This window comes from Cebus imitator, unplaced genomic scaffold, assembly GCF_001604975.1.
Source record: "Cebus imitator isolate Cc_AM_T3 unplaced genomic scaffold, Cebus_imitator-1.0 Scaffold614, whole genome shotgun sequence".
NCBI classification, from domain to species: Eukaryota; Metazoa; Chordata; class Mammalia; order Primates; family Cebidae; genus Cebus; species Cebus imitator.
The window spans coordinates 77,194-102,274 of record NW_016107929.1 but is presented as its reverse complement, the minus strand read 5'-3'; the positions used below and the strand labels follow the sequence as shown (position 1 = coordinate 102,274).

Sequence of the window (25,081 nt, the reverse complement as noted above, 5' to 3'; positions counted from 1 at the left end):
TACTCAGGAGGCTGAGGCAGGAGAATTGCCTGAACCCAGGAGGCGGAGGTTGCGGTGAGCCGAGATCGCGCCATTGCACTCCAGCCTGGGTAACAAGAGTGAAACTCCGTCTCAAAAAAAAAGAAAAAAAGAGTTAGAAGTGGCTCTAGTGTAATGCTGGTGCATGGTGTGGAGGATACTAAGGGCAGACAGGGACTTAGGGGCAAATAGTGAGAAATAACCTGTGGCCGGAGCAGCAGCCAGGCAGGTCACGTTGCTTTCCCCTCTTCTTGTCACTAAGTTAAGCAGCATAGACAGGAGTTTATGTAACCAGCAATTACAGCCAGGGTGCAAACATAAAACTTTGTTTCCTCAGACCTGATGTGAGGATTCATTCTTTCCCTGACTCTTGTGTACTACTTTTCCTTTTGATTTTGCAAAGTTAAAAATAAAAAGTGACCTGGTGTAGGGAACCAGCCCCCACACCCCACCCATGGGTACCCTGAGTTCAGTGGTGACAAAGGAATGAGAAAAAGACAGATTAAGAATGAAAGTGGGGTGAGAGGACCATCACTTCGTAGTGGAGGCAGTGAAGGCCCCCAGCTTAGGTTACCCACAGTATTTATTGGTTACAATCACTTTAAGCAGTCAGCAGATGGTGGGGTGGGGGTGGCGTGACGCTGGAATATTCTTCGGTGAACAGGAACTGATGCATCATCCTAAAGATTGCTAGCAGTGGTGGCTTTGTGGGAAACTTTGAAAAGGAGAAGCATGTGGTCATCTGTAGATTGCATTCTAGGTGCAGCTGGAGGGAGTGAATCTCACAGGGAGCCTACAAGTCTGGTCACTTTGTAATGCTACAAAAGGGGTTTTAAGTCCTTGAGCATGTTATGTACTGTAACAGAGTCAAGGTCACTCTGCACCTGGAACACGAAAGCTAGGGAAGTTTGCCTCCCCAGAGGTCTGACACAGTTAGCGGCTGTTTATTGTTCCCAGTACTTGTGGCCATTTTATGTAGACACTGTAAGCCCTTCCTCCATTGCTGTTTCCCCCAACAACCTGGTAATTTCTAGTTATTAGAAGATCTTCATTACAGTAATCTAAAATTCCATGCCCAACTTCTAGATGAAAGCTCCGCCTGTCCTCCAGCCTCAGTCTGCTTTAGGCTGGAAGTCCATAGCTAACTCTCTGATGTCACTACCTTGTGCTTCACCTCCGGAGATGGAGTGGGAGAATGCAGAAAAGGCAGAGAGTAAAAAGTCTCATTGTGGTTGGGTCATAGAGGCAGGGAATTTTCAGCATTGCTGGAAAATCCCCTGAGTAACAGAAATTCCCAAAGCCCAAATGTCTAGGTACTTCCCTCTCACAGTGGCTGTGTGTTGGCTCCTTTGTCATTTTTACTGGAGAAGTATTGCATAAGCAAAATAAAGCACTCTAGGACAAGCCAGCTGGGAATCCCAAAACACTAAATGGCTGGGAATCCCAAAACACAAAAATATGAATCACTAAATGGTTGAAGACTCTAATGACTTGAAATCAAGGTATTAAACAGACAAAAAAAAAGAGCAATACATACCTTAGAAAATAGTTGAACATCAATCAGAACAAAAATTTAGAAATAAGTAAAATTTATATACTCAGATATAAGTCAAGTGTAACTTTTAAAATAATTAAAGACCTTGGAATTAAGCATATTATTAATTTAAAAATATATATATAGGAGGGCTGATTAGAAGAATGGATAATACTGAAGAGATAATTAGTAATTTGGAAGATGAAATTGAGGAATTGTCATAAAGCGTAGCCCAGAGAAACCTACTGTTATTCCTTACAAGCAATTTTGTTCTTTGCTCTTTTTACCTATTTCAATTTTTTAACAGTAAAAAAAATTTGTGTACTTCCATGTAATTAAAAATAAATATAATTGGAGCCTACCACAGCCACTGTCACCAGACTGCCTGTCTAGATTTCTCCCCTCTGGGAAGGGCATCTCTGAAAGAAAGATAGTCCTCCAGTCAGGGACTCATAGATAAAACTCCCATCTTCCTGGGACAGAACACCTGGGTAGCTGTGGGCACAGCTTCAGCAGAATTAAACATTCCCACCTGACGGCTCTGAAGACAGCAGCGGATCCCCCAGCACAGTAGTCAAGCAAACACCACGTGTTCTTACTCATAAGTTGGCATAGGGAGGGGAACATCACACACCAGGGCCTATAGGGGGTGAGGGATAAGGGAGGGATAGCATTAAGAGAAATACCTAATGTAGATGATGGGTTGCTAGGTGCAGCAAACCACCATGGCATATGTATACCTATGTAACGTTCTGCACATGTATCCCAGAACTTTAAAGTGTGTATGTGTATGTGTATATATAGATAGATAGAGAGAGAGAGAGAGAGAGTTTTACTTCTTCCTTTCAAAAAGAAAAGACCTGAAAATCTGGTGGCTTAAAATGACATTTACAAATAAATAAATAAAATTTACATTTTAAAAGTAAAAACCATAATAATATGCCCATTATGGCAGTTTAAAAACAAAAAAGCTAAAAGAAGCAAAATGTTATTTCATTTTTGTGTGTTTCAATACTCTATTGCCATCAGTATGCAAAAATATTACTTTTAATGAAATAATGACTGATGTATTTTTTCCTTTACTATTAATTTTTTGGTAATACATTGTATTTCAGTGACTCGAGTATATGACTTCTACATGTTGCCTGTTTCAACCTTTTTAATTAAAATACATCTTTGCCTAAAGCGTTCAACTTAATTTTAGTCAGTATCATTGTTTTAGGTTTCCTCCAGAAAATAAAATTTAAAGTAGCTATTTAAATGTTGTTACATTGCTGGTTTCAGCGACTAAAAAAAAGTTTCAAAACCCTATACAGATTAAAAATGACATTGACACCTGTAATTTATTGTTATTATATTCTTCTACTAGATATACCTATGGTGAACCTGTGGACGGGAAGGCCCAACTTAGCGTGTGCAGAGAATCTACTGCTTATCATTCCTGTGCTCACCTTCTCAGTTCACTCTGTAAAAATTTTACCATTCAGGTAAGGGGTATATCTGCAAAATTCTAAATAAGTTTGCATTAAGGTTTTATCCTCACCTTCCATTTACCTTCCCTTCTTCTTTCTCTCTTTACACTTAAAAATACACACTTTTATTCTGAATTTCTTTTCCTATTTGTAAATTTTATAGTCTTCTTTTTTCATGATAATTTTCATTTTCTATTGATTGTCAAAAAGCAAATTATAGTATCAGAAACTAAGTAGTAAATTTTGATTCTTAATTAAAAATGGATTTGGTTTCATATCAAAATCTATGCCGTATCTATTTACTAGGAACATATGTTCTGTTCTTTATTTTATGCTTTGTGGATTCAGTCAGGGAGATATGATGATGTTTGTGTGTACTCAAGAGTATTCGATGCATAATTATTTTTCTCTTAATCTATTCTCACTGGAAATAAGTGTATATAGGAGCTCCAGATGGGAACTCTATCAGTCAGGGTTTCTAGCCACTAAAGAGAAGCATTAACTTTTCCAAACTTACAAAGGAGGAATTTCCTAAAAGATCTACTTGGAAGCTTGGAGAACCAACATTCAGAAAATGGACAGAAACAGGCTGGTCTAGGACGTAGCAAGGCTTTCAGCTATAATCATGCCAGAGTCTGACTGGCTAATATACAATGTCAGCTGCAATCCCCTTACTACAAACAGTGTGATACAACTTATCCACACGCACATGTGCACACACAGGCACGCACGCATACTGAGTCATATATTCCTGTTCTGCTTAGAGAATACTTTAGTTTGGAAATAATTAAGAACCTTCTCATTCTGTAAAAAAAAATTTTGGACAATAAACACAGTAGTAACAATTATAATAATTGCTAACATTTAATGGATGCTTATTTTATGTCAGTCACTGAGCAAAGTAGTTTATGTGCATTTGATTCTCAAAACACATAGTACACCATGAGGGGGTACTATTACCGCACCCTTACTGATAAGTGAATTAAAGCAGACAGAGGTTAAATACATTGTATATCAATAAATGTATATATTTTTAGACAGAGTCTTGCTGTGTCACCCATGCTGGAGTGCAGTGGCGTGATCTCGGCTCACTGCAACCTCTGCCTCCCTGGTTCAAATAGTTCTCATGCCTCCACCGCCCAAGAAACTGAGACTACAGGCGTTAATGCCCAGCTAATTTTTGTATTTTTTAGTAGAGACAGGGCTTCACCATGTTGGCTAGGCTGGTCTTGAGCTCCTGACCTCATGTGATCTGCCCAACTCAGCCTCCCAAAGTGCTGGCATTACAGGCGTGAGCCAGTGCACCCAACCAAGATCATATAAATATTTAAATAACTAGTGGGGATGTATCTTTAAGGATATCAGTAATACAAAAATGTTCTCCACAATTTCATTAAACAGATAAATTTTGAGGTCTTTTAGTAGGTAAGGATAATTTTATTTAGAAGCTTCAGTGTTGAGCAAGACAGATCAGGTACCTATCCTCATGGGTTTTGCACTTTATGAAGCTGTGGTAATCTTTAAAAGATGCACACTCTAGAAGGGAATAAATCAATGTAAGTCAAGTACACAGTGTAGGTAGATCCCAGAATGCATATCGAAGAAGGCTATGTTATCTAGATGCCCTTGAGGAGATTTGAGAGATCTGGAAATTTAAAATATGCATGTAGGGTGGGAAGGGGTCAGGATCAAAAAACCACCTATTAGGCCGGGCACGGTGGCTCACGCCTGTAATCCCAGCACTTTGGGAGGCCGAGGCGGGTGGATCATGAGGTCAAGAGATCGAGACCATCCTGGTCAACACGGTGAAACCCCGTCTCTACTAAAAATACAAAAAATTAGCTGGGCATGGTGGCGCGTGCCTGTAATCCCAGCTACTCAGGAGGCTGAGGCAGGAGAATTGCCTGAGCCCAGGAGGCGGAGGTTGCGGTGAGCTGAGATCGTGCCATTGCACTCCAGCCTGGGTAACAAGAGCGAAGCTCCGTCCCCAAAAAAAAAAAAAAAAAAAAAACCACCTATTGGGTACTATGCTTATTACCTGGGTGGTGAAATATCTGTACGCCAAACCCCCATGACACGCAATTTACCTGTGTAACAAACCTGCACATGTACCCCTGAACCCAAAATAAAAGTTAAAAAAATAAATAAAATGCACATGTGAAGCAGGAGTGTGAACTAAGTAATTTATCTAATTATTCATCTTCAGTATGGTGGAAATTTTTCTAGACCTTTAACTTTGTGGAAATGGCTCTAAACCTTCTTACGGTTTCAGGGATCCCCTGAAGTGGCACATGATTTTGACACGTCACCCACATCTTGAGAACTAGATTTCCTCATGTCATCATAAGGTGGAGTAGAACCAGAACTCCATTTCTCCCCAGTATCATAGTCCCGGAATCTATGAATAGAATTTATCCCACGTTTTAAAAATATTTGCCAATTCCTCCTGTTTAACTTTGGTTATTAATTGTGACATTTAAAATTTCACTTAGTGAGACAGCCTCACTTGTCTAGACACTGAGAGAAATTTAAAGGAATCTAATATAAAAATCTGCTACTTACTGAATGTTTACTAAGTGGCAGGCCCTGTGCTAAGCACTTGCCCGTTACTATCTAATGTAATACAATTCTACAAGCTCTTTATTAACATCCCATTTTGTAGGAAGTAATAAGGGGCAAAGCCAGGGTTCAAATCCTTGTGTTTGACTGTTAAACGTATGTTCTTAACTTCTATGTAAGTAGTTCCATCAATGTCCAAGGCACGGTAGCAATATAATATAAAACTCAGTTTCAAAACCATAAAAGAATATGGCTGAAATTACCAAAATTGCAAATATCATGTGTGAATACATGTGACTAGTGATGGATATGTTTATTGTGTACATTAACAAAATAATGTCACCATGAAGAGTTTTTTAAAACACAATATTGTAAGAGTAAATATTTATTAAAAATTCAAATGTAGTTAGAATTAAATACATGAACTGAAAATTTAAATGATAGAAACACAATGGATTATTTTCTAAAACTAAAATTTGGCTAATACAGTAGTATTCTTAAAGTTGCTTCAGTGAGGTTACACATTTTCCCTGTTACAATTATTTCTTACAGTCTTCTTTTAAAATTTAACTTTTTAAAATTGTTCTATTCATTAACTTTTCAGTTAGAAAAAGATGGCTGTGTCTCCAAGTTTATTAACACAGATGCTTTTGAGTTAAATCGGGAAGGATACTGGCATTTCCTCGAAGTGCATGCTCTTGTTACAGAAGATGGAACAGGTAATGCTCTCTAAGAGGTCAGACCTCAATGGATATCACTGCCTCATTGGAATTGTTACCTGGTTAATACAGTCATTTCTTCCCCAAGGGCTTTTCTTTGCATTCATCTGATTCAAATTCTGAATGTTTCATATATAAACCAAAATTTTTACACACCTGTTGATGGATGGTCAATTATTAAATTTAAATAAGACTACAATAGAAGAATGCCAATTTATTGATGTATAATGGGAGTATTTGGTTTTAGATACAAGCATATTCCTTTTCCTTAATTATTCCACAGGTAAATATAATTGAGACATGTAATTGTTGATTATTAAATTTTTTTTGGTGAGCATAGCATTAGAACATGGGAAGTAAAATAGTTTGGGGAGAATATTTTACCAAGCCTCTGAAAATAAATCTAGTACCTAGCCTTATGACCAGGCAAATACTTATTTAAATATTTATCTCATGACCAGGAAATATTTCTTTCTTTCCCCTCCCTCCCTCCCTCCCTCTCTTCTTCCCTTCTTTTTTTGGATGGAGTTTTGCTCTTGTTGCCAAGGTTGGAGTGCAGTGGTGCAATCTCAGCTCACAGCAACCTGCGCCTCCCAGGTTCAAGCGATTCTTCCGCCTCAGCCTCCGGAGTCGCTGGGATTACAGGTGCCCTCCAGCACGCCCAACTATATTTCGTATTTTTAGTAAAGACAGGATTTCATCATGTTGGCCAGGCTGGTGTCAAACTCCTGACCTCAGGTGATCGGCCCGCCTCAGCCTCCCAAAGTGCAGGGATTACAGGCGTGAGCCACCCGGCCAGACAAAAATATTTCTGATGACTAATTTCTTGTGTCTCCTGGACTTAATGCCCCTTTTCCCATAAGCACAGAATGCCCTTTTTAATTATATATATATATATATATTACAATTCTTACTATTAATAAATTAAAGCACATGTTTTAAGCAAGCAGAGAGTAAAAGAAATGTTGTTAAGCAATTACTTAGGAATAATGAGAAATCAACGTTTACTAATCCATCAGGAAGGAAGGATAAATTAGTTGAATATTTTATAAAAAGCAGCAACAGCAGTTGTCACAAGCGTTTTGTGCCATTTTGATTAACTTTCTTTATAAAAGACATCTGAAGAAGTACCTATATATTAAAACTGCTTAGGAAAGGGAAAGGCAACCTTTAGAAGGAATGGTGAGCCTTTGTGGTTTTTTTTGTTTTTGTTTTTGTTTTTTCTGAAGCTCTGTTTGGATATTTTTGGGGGTGACATTTTCTTAATAATGCTTACTTGACTGCAGGTGTACAGCTTACAGGCTCCAAGTCCATATACATAGACTCATCAATGGTGAAGATTAGTTTTAAGAATATGGATATGTCCTACAAACAGGGACTCCCTTATTTTGGCCAGGTAAGAGAAGCAATCTTTTTTTTTTTTAAACATACCTTACTCATTCATTCATTTGCTCTTTCATTTATCGATTAATCTTCCAACAGCTTTCCCTCAGAATTACTACGTAGGAATCTCTGTGCTCAGCACTTTAGGATGTCCTCCACTGTTGATTTTCACAGGTCTGTCCTGGGGTATACGTTTTATCAAGTTGTGCCTGTTAATAGTATCCCGCTTTACCCTCAAAATGTCCAAGTTTGGACAATAAATTATATAGTCAATGTCAGAATTAGGAATTAAATGGTGATGTAGAGAGGCACGTTTATCACTGCTTTTATGGAGTTTATAGTGTAACAGAGATAATAAGCATTTAACAGATAATTTTACAAATAATTCTTTTTTTTTTTTTTTTTTTGGGACAGAGTTTCGCTCTTGTTACCCAGGCTGGAGTGCAATGGCGCTATCTCGGCTCACCGCAACCTCCACCTCCTGGGTTCAGGCAATTCTCCTGCCTCAGCCTCCTGAGTAGCTGGGATTACAGGCACGCGCCACCATGCCCAGCTAATTTTTTGTATTTTTAGTAGAGACGGGGTTTCACCGTGTTGACCAGGATGGTCTCAATCTCTTGACCTCGTGATCCACCCGCCTCGGCCTCCCAAAGTGCTGGGATTACAGGCGTGAGCCACCGCGCCCAGCCTACAAATAATTCTTTATTGTAGTTGTGATAGGGGCTATGTCAGTGAAATACCAACCATTTAACTACTCTACTTCAGGAACTGGCAAACCACAGCCCATAGGCAAATCCCACAGAGACCTGCCTTGTACAGCCAGTGAGCTATGAGTGATTTATTTTAACATTTTTAAAATATTATTTTTAAACAATTCAAATATATATCAGATGGAGACCACGGTGCTTTCTGAAAGAAGTTTGCTAAAATCTGGACTAAATGATCATGGAAAGTTTTTCTGAGGAAGTAATATTCAGGTTGACAGAAGAACACTAAAAAAGAAATGCAAAAGTGGGTAACCTGGCTTTGATCTTACAGAGCAGTGGTTCTCAAACAGGCATCAGCATCACTTAAAGGACTCGTTGAAACAAATTTCAGTAAAAGTCATTTTATGAGCCAATTTAGATTAAAATACAGCTTTGGCAAATAGATAATTTGATATATGTTAATTTCCATTACTGAGTAGTTGTGGATAATGTTAACATAATTTTTTTCTAACCTTTCTCTTTGCTTTGTACATTTTTGCTTTATATAGTTCCATGTTCTGTTACTAAATATATAAAACTGAGAAATATGATACCTTCAAAGAATATAAATTTTTCTGAATATAAAATAATCTTCTCTAGACTTGGGAATTCTACATTTCCTCCCTCTTATGTTATTGTTACCCGAGATGATTTCTTGGGTTCCTGTTTGTCTCTTGTATCTTTTTTGTGATATTTAAAAGTGTTTTCTGTGTAAAGAGTATTTTATGTGAAAATGATATATTTTAGCTTCCTTCTGAACTTAATCTTCTGAGGTTTTCGTTATTCATTAGTTTGTTTTATTCGATTGGCAAAGATCTCCAAATTGAATATTAGAGATGATAGTAGACTTTCTGGTTGTGTTTGCATATTTTGGGGAATGCTTTTTAAAATTTAATCCATAAGCCTAATAAGCAACTGTAGAATTTTGTGAGATATACTCTATCAAGTCAAAAATTTTCCTTTTTTAATTTACTAAGAATTTTCTATAATGTGTTAGTTTCTATATCTAGATATTTCTCATTAAATTTAGTTTTTTAAAATAGGGGGCATAAAATAGTTATGTTCACTTATGATTTGAAAAAATAAATCTACCATAATTTATTTCCCCTTTTTTTTATTCCTAGTTGTGTTTGTGATTTTTTCCCATTGGTTTTTGCATTTATTAATATCTTTATTTTTAATGTTATTTTAAATGATTTTCATTTCATCATTTATTTTTATTATATGTTTTTTCTACTTTTTTTTCTAGCATCTTGTTATAAATACTTATTTTGAACTTCCATGTTTTCAAATTTATACAGTTTTTCCTAAGTGCAGCTTTCCTCCTCACAGGTGTTTTTCTATATTATTTTTATTTTTTAAATTATGGAAAAATGCATATAATATGAAATTTATCATCTTAACAATTTTAAGTTCAATTAAAACCATTTTTGATGATTGTATTATTTTTGTTTTTACCTAAGAATTAGTTAGAGTTTTAAGTTTTCTTCTCTAGTATGTGTGATTATGGTTGTGTATTTTTTTTAAAAAAGTAATTTTTTTTCAGTAACATCTACAATTTATTGAGTACTTATTAGGTCTTAATCATTTGCTAAATGCATACACAGTATTCACAATAGCTTCGGGAAATGATAGATGTATTTAAGTTTGGATCCATGATTAACAATTAGTGAGTAAAAAGCTCTTTTCTACCCTACAGTAAGCTCAACATTAAAGACCGACATTCCAATTAATATAATTAACCCTGCATTTACAGAGCTGTTTTCTCATAATAATGCACGTCTACTGCTAAATGACTACTTTCAAAGTTGCTTTCTTTTTCATGTTCAAAGAAAATTACATTTGCTTTCCTCTCACTTTTACAATGGAATACTCTTCGGTGCTACTCTAGAATCTATTAGGAAATTCTTGGAAATAGAAATCAATTAAGCCCTATAATCAGAGCTTCTCTTCTTGTTAAATGTCTCTGCAGGGGGGAAACGGCATACATTCACAAAATAATACTCTGCTGAAACACAACACTGACTCCCAAGAATATTGATTACTTAACATTTGTCAAACACTGTTACATGCTACCAATGTTACATGTGTCAGGACTCCTTTTTCAGTAACCATGGTTCTTGAAATCCTGGATAACTTAAAAAAAATAGAGTCTGGCTAAAGAAATTTAAAAGTTCTCTGACTCTCAGCTGGACACCTTGGGAACTAGAATATGGATACATCCCACCCAGTTCCCGGGAATACATAATGAAAAAGTTCACATACATCCCACATTCCACAGTAATATCTCAAAGCTCTCTCCTAGTTCCAGCACCCTTCCACAGCACGAATACCAAGAGTATTAATCAAGGAGGGACAACCTTCCACTATATCCCTCACTCACAATTCCAAAGATGTTTGTCCTGGAACTTCTGTCTTATTTTCGTGAGCTCTTGGCATCTCGTGATAGCATGACATCTTCACATCGAGTATACTGCTTGGCTAGCACCAACAGTAGTTCAAACAAATTGCAACACTTCTTATACTTCACATCAACTAGGGGAGAGGTGACAAACATTGTAAGACAGCTTGAAGCACAGGTTAACACCAAGGTCTGTGCCTGGGAGATAAAACATGCAAGATAAACAGAGGACTAACATTGACTAATTCTGTTGCTTAGCAGGGACAAAACAGTTCTCTGATTTATAATAAAATCCATTCACCTATTTGTAGTTACTTTTACGGTAGAGAATATTCAAGTTTTATTAAAGTGCTTCAAGCAAAATTTCACAACTCCTGTAAGGCTTCCTGCTGTTCATCATCAAGTTGAGATACACATTCCAGCCATAAATCTTCAGCAGTCTGTACCTGACACACAACATTAGCTAGGCGTTTGGTATAAGGATCTTCATAGTTAATAGTTCCATTAATTTTTCCTTCTGCAATTATATTGATTATTTTGGGAAGACTGGAATTATTTGGCCCAATTACAACTGGGTGGTTACCTTTAATTAGGTCACAGAGAAAACTCAAAGTCTAAATAGCTTCATGTTTATCTTCATGCAGTGGAAGCCATGATAACCAGTGTGGAAGAACTTCATCTACATTTACACAGTTAGGCTTAAACTTCAAAATCTTCCCTACTGCTGAGATACAGCTCTCTGTAGCAATGACTTTTTTTGGTTTTGTTTTTGGAATTTGCACACTTGATAACTTTTACCAGCAGTGGGACAAATTCTGAACATAAAGAACGATAGTCATCTCCAACAAATTGCCATGACACCTAGGCCGTATGCAGCAGCTTGCCTTACTTCAAGGTTGTTACCTCTCATATTTAGAAGCATTGGCCACCAAAAATATTCTACATATTTAAGTGAAGTTGGACTGCAGTGCTCTATGATGTCATCAGATACACACGATCCCCACTGTCTGTCTGGCCATGTCGTACTTGAACAAATTAGATTTACAATTAATGGCAGTAGTTGTTCAAACCATGGTAAAATCTTTTAAGTACTTCAAACCATGGTAAAATCTTTTAAGTACTAAATAAGAGTGCAAAATATCTGATACTTTGGTTAGAATATAAATGTCACGTTCATCCTCATCTTGCAGAGACATCTCAACCTATTGATCTTAGTTTTCTTCCTGTCTTTTAACCTGTCTCCATTCTTAAAGTGTCCTGAGGTTTTACTTTCAGTCTTCCTCTCAGTTCTTCCAAGTGTTCATCATTAAGGCAACCATCTTCCATAACCTCAGTGGACTTTGCAAAAGAATTCATTATTTCTGAGAGCACGTCTTTATCCAGTTTAGTACCAATAGCCTGGATTAAGGGATCACATATGAATTGCCACATCTGTGCAAGACACTCTGGGCCACTGTTCTACTTGCACAGATGTGGCACATTCCAGGAGAACAGGCATGGACTCTGCTGCTGCCACTCGAACATTGCCATGGAAATAAAACTTCAGTAAAGGAACCACCAGCTTCACAACTTGTTCTGTATATTCCACAGACCCTTCCCTGAACTCCTTAGCATAGTAAACCAACATCTGGCAAGCAGTTGCTTTTGCTTCAAGTCCTGAAGTTTTAATTCCAAAACTGTGCTGTTCTCCGAGATTTACAAATTGCCAGCTGTCATCCTTACTCATACTCTCCACATCCTGTGTGTCTAAGAGAGCAACATCAGGCTTAGCTGAAGCGGTCTTAGTAAGAAGCTCGATAACCAGTGGAAGGTACTGTTGAAAATCTTTTCCAAGAATTCTAGGCCATCCTGAAACCACGTAAGAGGTCTGAGGGTATCATTTGCCGTATTATTTAAGTCTGATTGTGTCTTCAACAACAGCTGCATCACATTTGATCCATCTTGCAACAATTTTTCCTTCCCAGCAACAGGACCAATATGGCTAATGCACGCAATAGTTTTTCCTCTCAAATGCTTGAGTTCCTTCTGAACAGCAAGCTCAGTGATGTGCTTTAGTGAATATTATATGATACGGGATAAATTTTTCTTCCATTATATCTGCAACCAATGCAATGGTTGTCACAAGTTGTTCCAAGGCCAACTTAGTTCCATTCTGAATCAACTCTTGAAGTTTAATCCCCAAGATGGAATGTAGAGTTTTCTACTATCCAAATACAGAACTAGCAATGATTTGGGCAGTTGTCAATAGAAATAATAAGAGCAGAAGCTGCATGTGATTGCACACACTGATTACTTTTATTTTCCGTGGTACGTAATCACGGTTTCATGAAATTTCTTTTGGAGATTAGGTGCAAAACCCGTAGCTATCTGTCCAAGTGTAGCACAGGCTGCAGCCCTCACCGTTGGATGAAGATCCTGGGATATTATCATAGATTTCCTCTGCTTGCCTCCACACCATACAGCTTGGATTGATCAGGTTCTTCAGAAGCTGGTAAAACTCTTGCTTTTCCAACACGGTCGCCGGTACCCCTGCAGACGTGGTCGCCACCATCGCGCTCTGTCAAGCTACCATGACTGGGAAGGAAAATAAGTAATTTTTAAATCGCAGACAACGTATATACTAAAAAGAAAAATAACAATATAAATCAAAATACAAAGAACAATGAGCACCTCTCCCCTTAATCCCTTCATTTTGCGAATACTTCCCCAGAAGTAACTACTTTCAGTCCCCTGTGTTTCATATAAGCCAGTAGGTAGCTTCAGAAGCTTGATCAGATTCAAGTTCATTTTTGGTGGGTGCAGTACCAAGCATATAATATAGGTAGTGTCATGTACTTTTCACAGAAAGCACTCTTCTGCTATTACTGAGATGTTAGCAGACATTGACAATCATTACTCAGATGCATTGTTTCTCTAAACCATTCTTTCTTAGCCTTGGCACAGCTTAAATTTTGGGCCAGATAATACTTTGCAGTGAGGGCTACCCTGTGCATGGTGGGAGTTTGGCGACATCCCCAGTCTCTACCTACTAAATGCTAGTGGGACCATCCCCTTCCTATTTGTGATAGCCCAAAGTGTTTGCAGACACTGCCAAATGGCAAAATTTATTGGCTAATAAGTTAAAAAGTGATAAAATAGGATTTGCCACTCTTAGAATAGTGATTCTCAATGAAGGGTGATTTGGAATGTTTTAAAAAATGTTACCTAAATTCTGTTATCCCCTCTAAAAAATTAGCTATAATCCCCTAAAATCGCCAGTCAATCATACTCCAGATTAGCTCAGGGGTTTTATTTCTGTCTTCTCTAGCATAAGACCTGGTTGAGAGGGGTGTGTGTGTGTATGTGTGTGTGTGTGTGTGTGTATGTGTGTGTGCACGTGAACTTAAGCCTTAGCCTAGTCATTAAGGCCCAGCTCCTTCCCATTACCTCTCAAAGCTTCTTGACACTTCAAGGTAAAGTATTATCTTATCCTATAATCAGGAGCTCCAAGACATCTTTTCCTATAGAGGAGAGCTGGGAAAACAAGCTGAGGTTAGTAAGACTTTATCATGGAGGTAGGGAATAGGTGGTACCTACATGAATCAGGCATCCTAGGACAAAGTAGTCTGTCATTAATATATTGTAATACAGGTACAGTGTCCTGCCTGGACGCACCCTCTTCATTAGCATTTGAAAGAATTAATTATTGAAAACTTGCGTAACAGCTCTCATTTCCTTGATCATTTTAGGATGACCAATGGCAGCTATGAACAGATGTGAGTCTCAAACAATAAAATGTTTTAGTTCAAAAATATAGTTGTATAAAGTGGTACCTTTTAGGTTTGTGGCCATTTCACAGTGGTAAATGCTCTGATCACTTCCAGGAAATGTGCCGGGAGAAACAAGTCATTTCTGTTCCACTTTTGGAAAGGGGGCTGGTTTCTCAGTGATATAGTGAGTCACTATGGCAGCTGCATTACTGGAAATTAAAAATGGTTTATCTGGCCGTGCCTTGTGTAATAAGGTCATCAGACACATGGCTCAGTATTGCTAGGGAGCACTTTTGAAGGGTAAACTTTATTGCCAGAATAGAGGTACTATCTGCTTTTTAAATGTCCCCTACAAATTTCAAGGCTTTGGAGGTATGCTACTCCAGGAGTGGCATATTTGAACATAGAAAGCTGGGCAAGGCTGTGGGCTAACAAGGGAATTTCTTCATAAGTGACATAGCAGCATCCACGGATGACTGCAATGATAACTGCTTAAAATTGGAAGACGTATGGCAAATACCTCTGCCACAAGAAACATCTGCCAATGAAGCATTGCATGCCTGGCCCCTGCAGTTGATAATGGGCCTGGTACCATCACTTGGGCACTGTTTGCATTTGGGGACAAAGAAAGAAAGGAAAGCGCCCAGAAATCACATGGCTTATTCGTTTTTCTGTGACTAGAAACTACTCAAAGGATCTTTCCAGTCGAGGTGTACTAAAATTAGGGCAAATCTCTGTGTGATCATAAAGGCATGGTGTCATGTGCCTGTGGCCTGTGGATTGCTGAGACAAGCTGAATTTTTCTTACAAGATCAAGCCTTGAGATGAAATACATTCAAAAGCTGTGTAGATGGTGCAACTGAGGCATCAGTCTGCAGATGCTGAGCAAGAAAAAAGGATTGTGTTTGCTTGGGCCAGCAGGAAAATGATAAGTGACAGAAACAGCATGAAAGGCTCCAAAGCAGAAGCTGTTTTGCAGAAACTGATAGCTAAAAAAAGAGTATGTCTTAGACAGTTTTTTTTCTGGTTATTGTGGCCTTAGATGTTGTTAAGAAGGTTGCCTTTAAAGGCTTCCAACTGGCATAGATACGGATGCAGGCATTCTATCTACTACAAATATTACAATTTCAGAAGGGACTTTTTTTTTTTTGAGACGGAGTTTTGCTCTTGTTACCCAGGCTGGAGTGCAATGGCGCGATCTCGGCTCACTGCAACCTCCGCCTCCTGGGTTCAGGCAATTCTCCTGCCTCAGCCTCCTGAGTAGCTGGGATTACAGGCACGCGACACCATGCCCAGCTAATTTTTGTATTTTTAGTACAGACGGGGTTTCACCATGTTGACCAGGATGGTCTCGATCTCTTGACCTCGTGACCCACCCGCCTCGGCCTCCCAAAGTGCTGGGATTACAGGCGTGAGCCACCGTGTCTGGCTTTCAGAAGGGACTTTTTAAAGCAATCATTGCCTCTGCTAGTAAGACAATGAGAAAGAGAGTTCTAGCAAATAACCATGACTGATCAGAGCAGTCGCTACAATGTTTTAGGGAGGATAGTGCTAAATTTTGCATTTTAGAAAATCTGGTTTGATGCCAGTATAGAGAAAGAACAAGAAAAGCAATACAGGAGAGGGAGACTGGATAGAAAAAATAGACGTATGAGGTATAAAAAATAAGAAATCGACATAAGGAATAGCAGCAGGAATGAATATGATCAGTTGGAAACAGAAAATGTTAAAAAGATACAATTGAAAATACTTTATCAACGATTGAAATTATAGGAAAACTAAAATAAAAAGCCTCGGATACCTCTAGATATTTGACCTCAGTGTCTGAGTGGTTGAGCTATTCACTGAGATGAATAAGAGAGAGAAAAAAGGGACGCTTGGGCACAGTAATAATCATTCCAGTTTGAGGGTTTCTGTAGCATTTTTATTATAAAAAATATTCAGGATAATTATATGGGCATGGGTTTTCAGAGATCTTTGTGGGTAGGAGAATCAGAGTTTCGGCTCAGTAGTACATGAATGGTACATGTCACACACTCACCGGGAGTAGATGAAACCACCCAGGAAGTGCATCCATACCAAGGAGAGTGGGGTGCCCATGAGAGAACCTTGGCAAATGCCATCAAAATGGATTCCCAAATTTACTAAATGCTTCAGAAATGTATTTTCTTCCTCTTGTACAGATTAAATTGCTTAATCCAGACAACTCTCCAATCCCAAATGAAGTTGTTCAGTTGCATCTGAAGGACAAAATTGTGGGCAACTACACCACAGATGTAAATGGCATTGCTCAGTTTTTCTTGGACACATCTATGTTTACGTACCCAAATATCACTTTGAAAGTAAGTTAAACCAAAGGCAAGTAAAACAAAAACAAACAAGCAAACAAAAAACTGCACTGGCTAGCTAAGGTTTAGGTCTATACAAAAACTATGTTTATGGAAAAGAAATGAAAAGATACATCTTGGTAGGAATCTCAAGTACCGAAAATGGTTAAATATTAAGAAGATAGGCCCCATGAAAGGTAAATTAAAATTATTTTGTGAATCCCTGGAAAAGATGGAAGGATGGCATAAAGTGTATAAAAGATAATTAGCGGAAAATAAGCAGCACTTCACTTTTATTATGGAAATAGAAAGAAAATTGCATTTTTATAGAAGGAAATATGTGAGAAGCCTTGTAATCTATCACCTTGGAATAAAGTAAAGAATTTCTCTGGATATATTCAAGAGAGATGGAAACTACTATCTGTAATAATTAACTATCAATCCTTCTTAAATATTTTTAAAGGACTCCTCAGACTGTTTGTGTTGATAATCGTAAATTACTATGATGAGAATAAACACCTTGCTGGTATTTCATAAAAACCTGTCCATCTTTCAGCAAAATTTCGTATTGTGTTATCAGAAGCAAAGTAAACTTTTGCTCTCACAGGTTCTTCATGTTATAGTGAGGGAGATATAGCAATCTGCATGCTGGAAAATGTATAATTATAGTAACGAATACAGTAAAATATTTAATGTAATATTATTGAACCAGGACTTGAATAGACTAAATTGTAAAAACCATACTGGTTGCTCTAGAGTATAACTAGAAAACGTAGAATTCGGTTAGACTTCACGTAGAATGGCTATAAACTTTTCTTGCAGAGATAAAGCAGGATGACAATAAACCATCTTTTCAAATATTCTTTCACTCATCCTTTCTCTTTATCCTAAAATTCCTGTAAATTTGATTTTTTGTCTAGGCAGCCTACAAGGCCAGTGAAAATTGCCAGGCTCGTGGCTGGGTGTTGCCTCAATACCCTCAACCGGAGTACTTCGTATACCGATTTTATTCCAAGACTAATAGCTTCATAAAGATTGTCCAAGAGATGGAAGAACTGAGATGCCACCAGCAGAAGAGGGTGCTGGTGCACTACCTTCTCAATATGGAAGACTTTGAAGACAAAACCTACACAGCAAACTTCAATTATTTGGTATGAACTGAAAATATTCTTCCGCAACCAAAATTGTTTCTTTTCCTTAAAACTTCTTTGAACCTAATGAAATCCTTTTTCCTATAGGCCATGAGGAAGCTCAAAGTCAACATAAATGATAAAACTTATATAACTGATTTCTATTTTTAAGTAAAGAGGAAAAAGGCCATGCCACCACAGCCCATATAACCGTCTGTCATTCTCAGACCCTTTCTTCAGAGTAACCCCTTTCCATTTAGACATAGCTGGGATCAAATCATAGTTCTGATACTTACTACCAGCTTTGTGTTACTTTTTGAAAGCCATTTAAATCTCTAGAGAATCTTAATTTTTTTGTAAGATAATGTCTAATCACAGGATTGTTAAGATAAATTATTCAATAATATACATAAAGCCCTTTGCCCAACTTCTGGCACACAAAAGATATTGTGTTAATTTTTATTATATTAGATTGGTATTAGGGATTATTTTACATTGTCTAAATGGATGCATGGTACTTCATTGATATAAAATTAATGAAAAATGAATTAATTCAATCAGTCAACACTTACTGAATGTTTTTTCATGTTCCAGGAACTGTATTAATAATTGTAACAATAAAAGAAATAGAAAAAGTATAACTGGGGACAAAACAAATTATAATGACATAAACATAACAAGTGAAACATGTATGGCTACTAAAGTGTTACAGAAAAATGAACGATTAACTCTAGCTAGAGTTTAGGACAGTGATTATCAAAGTATATTTCCTAGAGTAGCTGTGTCAGCATCGCCTGGGACTAAGTTAGACATTCTGGAAATAAGTTAGAAATCTTGTCTTAACAAGTCCTTTGGGTGATTCTGAAGCAAATGAAAATTTGAGAACCTCTAGTTTAGGAAAAAGATATATGTCTATATATTTACACTTATATGTATATACACATTTTAAAGGAAAAAGACATAAAAATACATAAAGAGAATATGCCTAAATAGGGCTTTGTAGGATGAATAGGAGTTTTCTGGATAGTTAGCAGATATGAGAAATACATTTAAGCTTATTTTAGAAAATAACATATGAGGTCCAAGATGTCTGAAGTGTATTATTCTGAGAACTAAAGGTGTTTGAGTATATCTATATGAAGAGTGAAAGTAGTACCACACGATTTCTCACATTTTTCAAACTTAGAATTCTGGAATAATCTTTTGATACTTCTTTTTTCACACTACTGCATCATCAATTTCTATCACTTTTTCATTATATTATCTCTCACACTTTTTCTTTCCTTCATCATTTCCACAAATATTAAAATATTTCAGACTAGCGAGGTATGGACACCAAGCCATTAGAAAAAGTATGAGTCATAATTCCACTGAAGCTCTTCTAAGCCAAGCATGGCTCATTTAGACTGGGGCAGAGAGGTGCGGGTGAGAGGAGCTGGTTGTGGAGGAGAGGTTCTAGGGAAGCAGGGAGGGGACTCTGGGGAGCTCAGGGAAGTGTCTCTTTACCAATCGGTACAGAAATTCTTCAACATGTCAACAATAATATTGCCATAATGGGGTGGGAAATACCAAGCATCCTTGGGGCGAAAAGCTGAACCTCTTAACTCGTTTTTATAAAGACACTCCCACATGCCCTTGACTTTTGCCTTCCTCTTTTCTGGCCATGCCTCTGCTCATCTTTTTTTTTTTTTAATTGTACTTTAGGTTCTGGGGTACATGTGCAGATCACGCAGGATTGTTGCATAGGTACACACATGGCAAGGTAGTTTGCTGCCTCCATCCCCCCGTCATCTATATCTGGCATTTCTCCCCATGTTATCCCTCCCCAACCACCCCATTCCCTGCTGTCCCTTCCCTAGCCCCCCCACAACAGACCCCAATGTGTGATGCGCCCCTCCCTGTGTCCATGTGTTCTCATTGTTCAACACCTGCCTATGAGTGAGAACATGCGGTGTTTGATTTTCTGTTCTTATGTCAGTTTGCTGAGAATGATAGTTCATCTTAATATCCAATACCTCCCAATCCAGAGCTGAGCCATTTTGCAGGTCTGTGATGTGAATTGATTTATTTGTCATCAGCTTCCCTCTTGAAATAGCTTATATTTGCCCCACACTCTGATCTGATAAGGCTTTTGCAATTACTTTGTCTCATTTCCATTTTAAATGAGTCTCCTAATATAATTAAAGACTTTTTCTTCCTCTCTTTCTCCTTCCTCCCTCCCTCCTTTTCTTCTTTCTTTCTTTATTCTGGCAATCTAGAGTGCTTTTTTTTAAAAAGCAATTAGGATTATTTCACTCCTCTAATTTAAATACAGTCAATGACTGCCTATTTCTATTAAAACGAATACCAGATTCCTTTCCTTTGCCTGCAAGACTATCTGCTCTGCGACTGTGCCGCTCGCCAGCTTCATTTTGCATCATTCTACACTTGAGCCTTCTTTATGGTAGACGCAAAGGGCTTTCGTTTTCTTGAATAAGCCATGTGCTTTTCCGGCTCAGAAGCCTCCCACAGGTTTTTTCTTCTGCCCATAACTACCTTCGTTCCCTTTTGCTACCACAACTCCCAGCCTGTCTGCACCTTGTTTTCCTAGCTGATTCCTCCTCAGCATTCATCTCTTGGCTTAAATGAAACTTTCTAATCTCCTAGACAATTCAAGTCTTCCCTTACGTATTCTTTCATAATAGGCTGAATGGAGTTTCTGCCTAGCAGGGTGCACATCACAGAGAGAACCCTCAATATAATATTTTAGAATGAATGGATGGAGGCTGAGCTAATTTAATTCTCAGGCTTTCAAGAATTAATTTGATACTCAGGCCTTTAAGCTTTTTTTTTTTCTTCTTCTTCTTTTTTAAGATGGGGTTTCACTGTGTTGATCAGGCTGGTCTTGAACTCCCGACCTCATGTGATCTGCCCGCCTTGGCCTCCAAAGTGTGTGGATTACAGGCGTGAGCCACCACGCCTGGCCTAAGCTTTTTTTTAAATTGGGTGACCTGACAAATATCAGTACCTCTGCGTGCCTCTTCAGTTTACTTGTCTGTTACAAGAGCTGTCTTTCTGTTGTGAGAAGTCAAAGTTAATATAGCCAACAGTACTCAGATCTTTAAGGCTCATTAAACATTGAGCTTTATACCTTTTTGCAAATGTTCTAGTTCCAAAAACAATATCTTCCAGCTAGTTGAGGTTCAGTTCTTTTTTATGAACTAATAACCCGAACTCGGCACTTCAGAGATTTAAAGCAATTTTAATATTCAGTGCAATATTAAACAGAGGAGTACCAGCTCCAGCAACTTCAAGCTGCAAGATCTTCTGGAAGCTTTAGATTTTCTGCAGGTCTCAGCATCTTTTAAAATAATATTCTAAAATTTTAATTTAAAAATTCAAGGAGTTTTTACTAGATTTCAAGTCTCCAGCCTTCGTTTGCACTTTAGAGGTCTGCTGATGTAAATTTGCACAAGGTTGCTGATAAAGGTGAAGCGAGAGAAGCATTTTTCTGGGGTACCCCCTGCTTGCTACTTTCTTTTCTTTAAATTTTGGGTGGAGATACATGAACAGGCCCTCTTATACCTTGCTTATCAAACACAGCTTTCAGAAAACCCTTCAGTGCTGGGATCCTCCTAATTCTTTGCGTAACTTTGTTTCACTAAAGTGAATACATTTAGATGTAATTCAGCATTTACCAATATAAATAAAAAGTTGTTTATTGGTCTTAGAAAACTGTTTTGGAATGTGGAACATTAAATTGCTTTATAGCAAGTTTATGACTCCTAAATTATCTTGAATATAGTTATTAGAGTCATATGTTTGTTTACTGGTAACCTGAGTTTACTAGTAAATGTGTCAATAGTATTGTTCAGACAAGAAAAAGGAGGTAAATCACATTAGTTATAATTAAATGAAATTTAGTTTCTGTTCTCTAAACTTTATCATTATATTTTCATTTTCCTAGATGATTTCAAAAGGTGTAATCATTCTTCATGGGCAACAGCTAATTGAGATCAATGATAATGGTGAGGCCTCTAATTTTATCATATAATTTAATAAAAACAGAATGCTTTAATAGGGATATATTTTATATTTTTCTTTAAGAGTCACTATCCTCCCATTTTAGGATCGTTTTACTGCCCCCCAGACTGCCCTTGGGGAACATGTAAAGATAGGTGACTAGGCACAATGCCAAATGAAAAAACAATTAATTAATATTGTGTTAATTATATTCCAAACACTACTATAATGGAAAAGGGTCATTGGTTCTTCCCTTTCTCTTCCAAGAAAGACAGGTAAGTATTTTTGTATTCCAAAGAGAGGGGATTTTTTTTAAATGAAACAAACTTAGACTGAAGTTTGAGGTATTAAGAAATGTTCGACTGTCTTTTTCTTTCATAATTTATGGAATAGGTTATGAACTCCTCCTAGAAATACTTTACAAATTAAATTTGGTGGGTCGGAGCAGTCTCTTTCATTGGCAGTGGGTAGGATGGCTAGAAATTCAGTGGCAGGTTTCTGCAAGATGACGGTTAACTATCTCATCAAAGCACTTTTTCAGTTTGAAATTTTCTTTTCACAGGGAAGAAGGGCATATTTTCCATTTCTATAGATGTTCGCCCTGAGTTAGCGCCCTCAGTAGATCTGCTTGTCTATAGCTTACATCCTGGAGGAGAAATGGTGATGGACAGCGCCCAATTCCAAATTGAGAAATGCTTCAAAAATCAGGTGGGAGACAAAAATGATTCTTTTTCAATTTTTGGGAAAACTAAGGAGAACTTAGGGAGTGTTGGGTTTAAACTCCCAATTTTTCATAGAATTGCAAAATGAAAAATAAAGGAAAGCTATCATGGAAAAGTTAATATGTTGGATGATTGAAGAGTAGCAGAATTATAACATTCACCTTGGATGTTGTTCCTGTTTTACTAAATTATGGATATTATTAGGTGGGTATATCACAGAAAGCCCTTCTAACTTATGTGTGTTTTTAAAAAGTTAAGAGTAGTCTACAAGATGATTCTTCTCATACAACTTGCCATCTTTTTACCCTTTTGTTTATTTTCATTTTCAGGTCAACTTAAATTTTTCTAAAGAAAAAAGTTTACCAGGATCCAATATCGATCTTCAAGTCTCGGCTGCTTCAAACTCTCTCTGTGCTCTTTGGGCTGTAGACCAGAGTGTATTGCTACATAGGAATTATGGTCAGCTATCAGCACAAAGTGTGAGTGATAAAAGCCACCTTTGTTCACAACCAACGGTATAGCTTTATGTCTTTACCTTTGGATAAAAACAGGATATCTTAAATAGACTAGAAAAGAAAGAAGTTGGCCAGAGTTCCAAGCATAAAAAATATTTTAGGTTAGAAATCATGTAAAAGGACTCTACTCCAATTGTACTAATTCTCCAATAGAAAAAGTGAGTAACACTTTTAAAAATAAGTAACAGTTGCTAAATGTCTACTGTTTAACACTTACTCTAGTGAACATTCCCCTATCTATTATCTAATTTTAATCATATTAATCAACCCTATAGAACTGATGCAGTATTCCCATTTTGACTAATGTCTACTCTTAGGCTTAGGGAGATTTAGTAAATTAACCGAGAGCATTGTCTCACAGTGTCCTTGAATGAGTCCGCAAAGAATATTGAGCAGTGCCTTTATCTGGACTGTATTAAAATCCAATTGAATCTCATGTATTTTTTTGTTAGTTTTAATGTGATTTAGCCAGCAATTATTTAACTGATTACATAGTATGTCAAAGTTTTTATAGATCTAAGATCCTATACTTTCTCAAAATGTGTTTATATGGTATAGGTATTACGACAATTTTACATAGGATATTCACAGGATTATATAGTTTATTTATACACTGCTTGCATGGAGAAATGAATTGTTTCCTATAAAAATTACAGTTGGGTTAGGCACGATGGCTCACTCCTATAATCCCAGCACTTTGGGAGGCTGAGGCGGGTGGGTCACAAGGTCAGGAGATGGAGACCATCCTGGCTAACACGGTGAAACCCCATCTCTCCTACAAATACAAAAACAATTATCCTGTCATGGTGTCACACACCTGTAGTCCCAGCTACTCGGGAGGCTGAGGCAGGAGAATTGCTTGAACCAGGGAGGTTCAGGAAGGTTGCAGTGAGTGGAGATCATGCCACTGCACTGCAGACTGGGCAACAGAGTGAGGATCCATTTTAAAAAAAAAAAAAATACAGTTGATTCTCTTCTGCCATCTAGGTGTATAATAAGCTATATTCCAGGGAACTACATGGCTACTATTTCAAAGGACTTAACTTAGAAGATGGCCTTAAAGTGCCGTGTCTTAAAGATGAACATGTCCTTTACAATGGAATTTATTACACACCTGCGTGGGCGGACTTCGGAAAAGATGCCTATGACCTTGTGAAGGTAAGACAACTATGTCTTAAAATGGTGAATATATGTGACAATATATAAATAAATAGAAATATTCATGGTGTGGGTTTTTAATCTAAGAATTTAAGCTTAGAGTACTAATTTATAATTACTACTAATGTCTGATAAATAATATCTCAAAGAATATTGTATTAGCAAAAAACTAATAAATTTCTTATAGTTATAATTATATGATAAAGTTATAATAAAGTTTTTATTTTATATAGTTATAATAAACTACTATAAAGTTATAATATATTTTTAAAAGTTATAGTAATATACTTTTATTTAAGTAATTATAAAGTTATAAATGATAATAGTTATAATAAGGTTATTATAACTATTTAAAGTGTTTACAAGTGAGATACTATCCCTAGTTCAACAAAAATGCCAAATTCAAAGTAGTGAAAGTGTAGTGGGATATGAGATATCTTTTTTGTCCTTCCTTATTTAAAGGTTTTAATCAACTGCCCTTAATTAGGAAAATAGAGCAAAAGCCATTAGAATTAGAGAAACTAAGGAACTCAGAGACATGAAATTTAGGAAATGTCAGTGAAGTATCTCTACATATATGACAATTAGAGATGGAGAAATAAATAAGTGAAAATTGAAAATATGCATAAAAGAAAAAATCGGTCCA

The 25,081-nt window shown here is 37.1% G+C and overlaps 1 protein-coding gene and 1 pseudogene across 1 annotated transcript in view; one reads left to right on the top strand and one right to left on the bottom strand.

Moving 5' to 3' along the window:
- LOC108294985 (ovostatin-like) overlaps positions 1–25,081 on the top strand; it is a 78,084-nt gene that overhangs the window by 25,868 nt on the left and 27,135 nt on the right. The window contains exons 7-15 of the mRNA XM_037734407.1: positions 2,837–3,039; positions 6,188–6,302; positions 7,589–7,698; positions 16,765–16,923; positions 17,829–18,059; positions 21,985–22,045; positions 22,603–22,748; positions 23,092–23,241; positions 24,265–24,435. Coding sequence (XP_037590335.1) covers positions 2,837–3,039; positions 6,188–6,302; positions 7,589–7,698; positions 16,765–16,923; positions 17,829–18,059; positions 21,985–22,045; positions 22,603–22,748; positions 23,092–23,241; positions 24,265–24,435 — 1,346 coding nt within the window. The remainder of the gene's footprint in view (positions 1–2,836; positions 3,040–6,187; positions 6,303–7,588; positions 7,699–16,764; positions 16,924–17,828; positions 18,060–21,984; positions 22,046–22,602; positions 22,749–23,091; positions 23,242–24,264; positions 24,436–25,081) is intronic.
- On the bottom strand, positions 11,186–13,383 carry LOC108295029 (annotated as a pseudogene).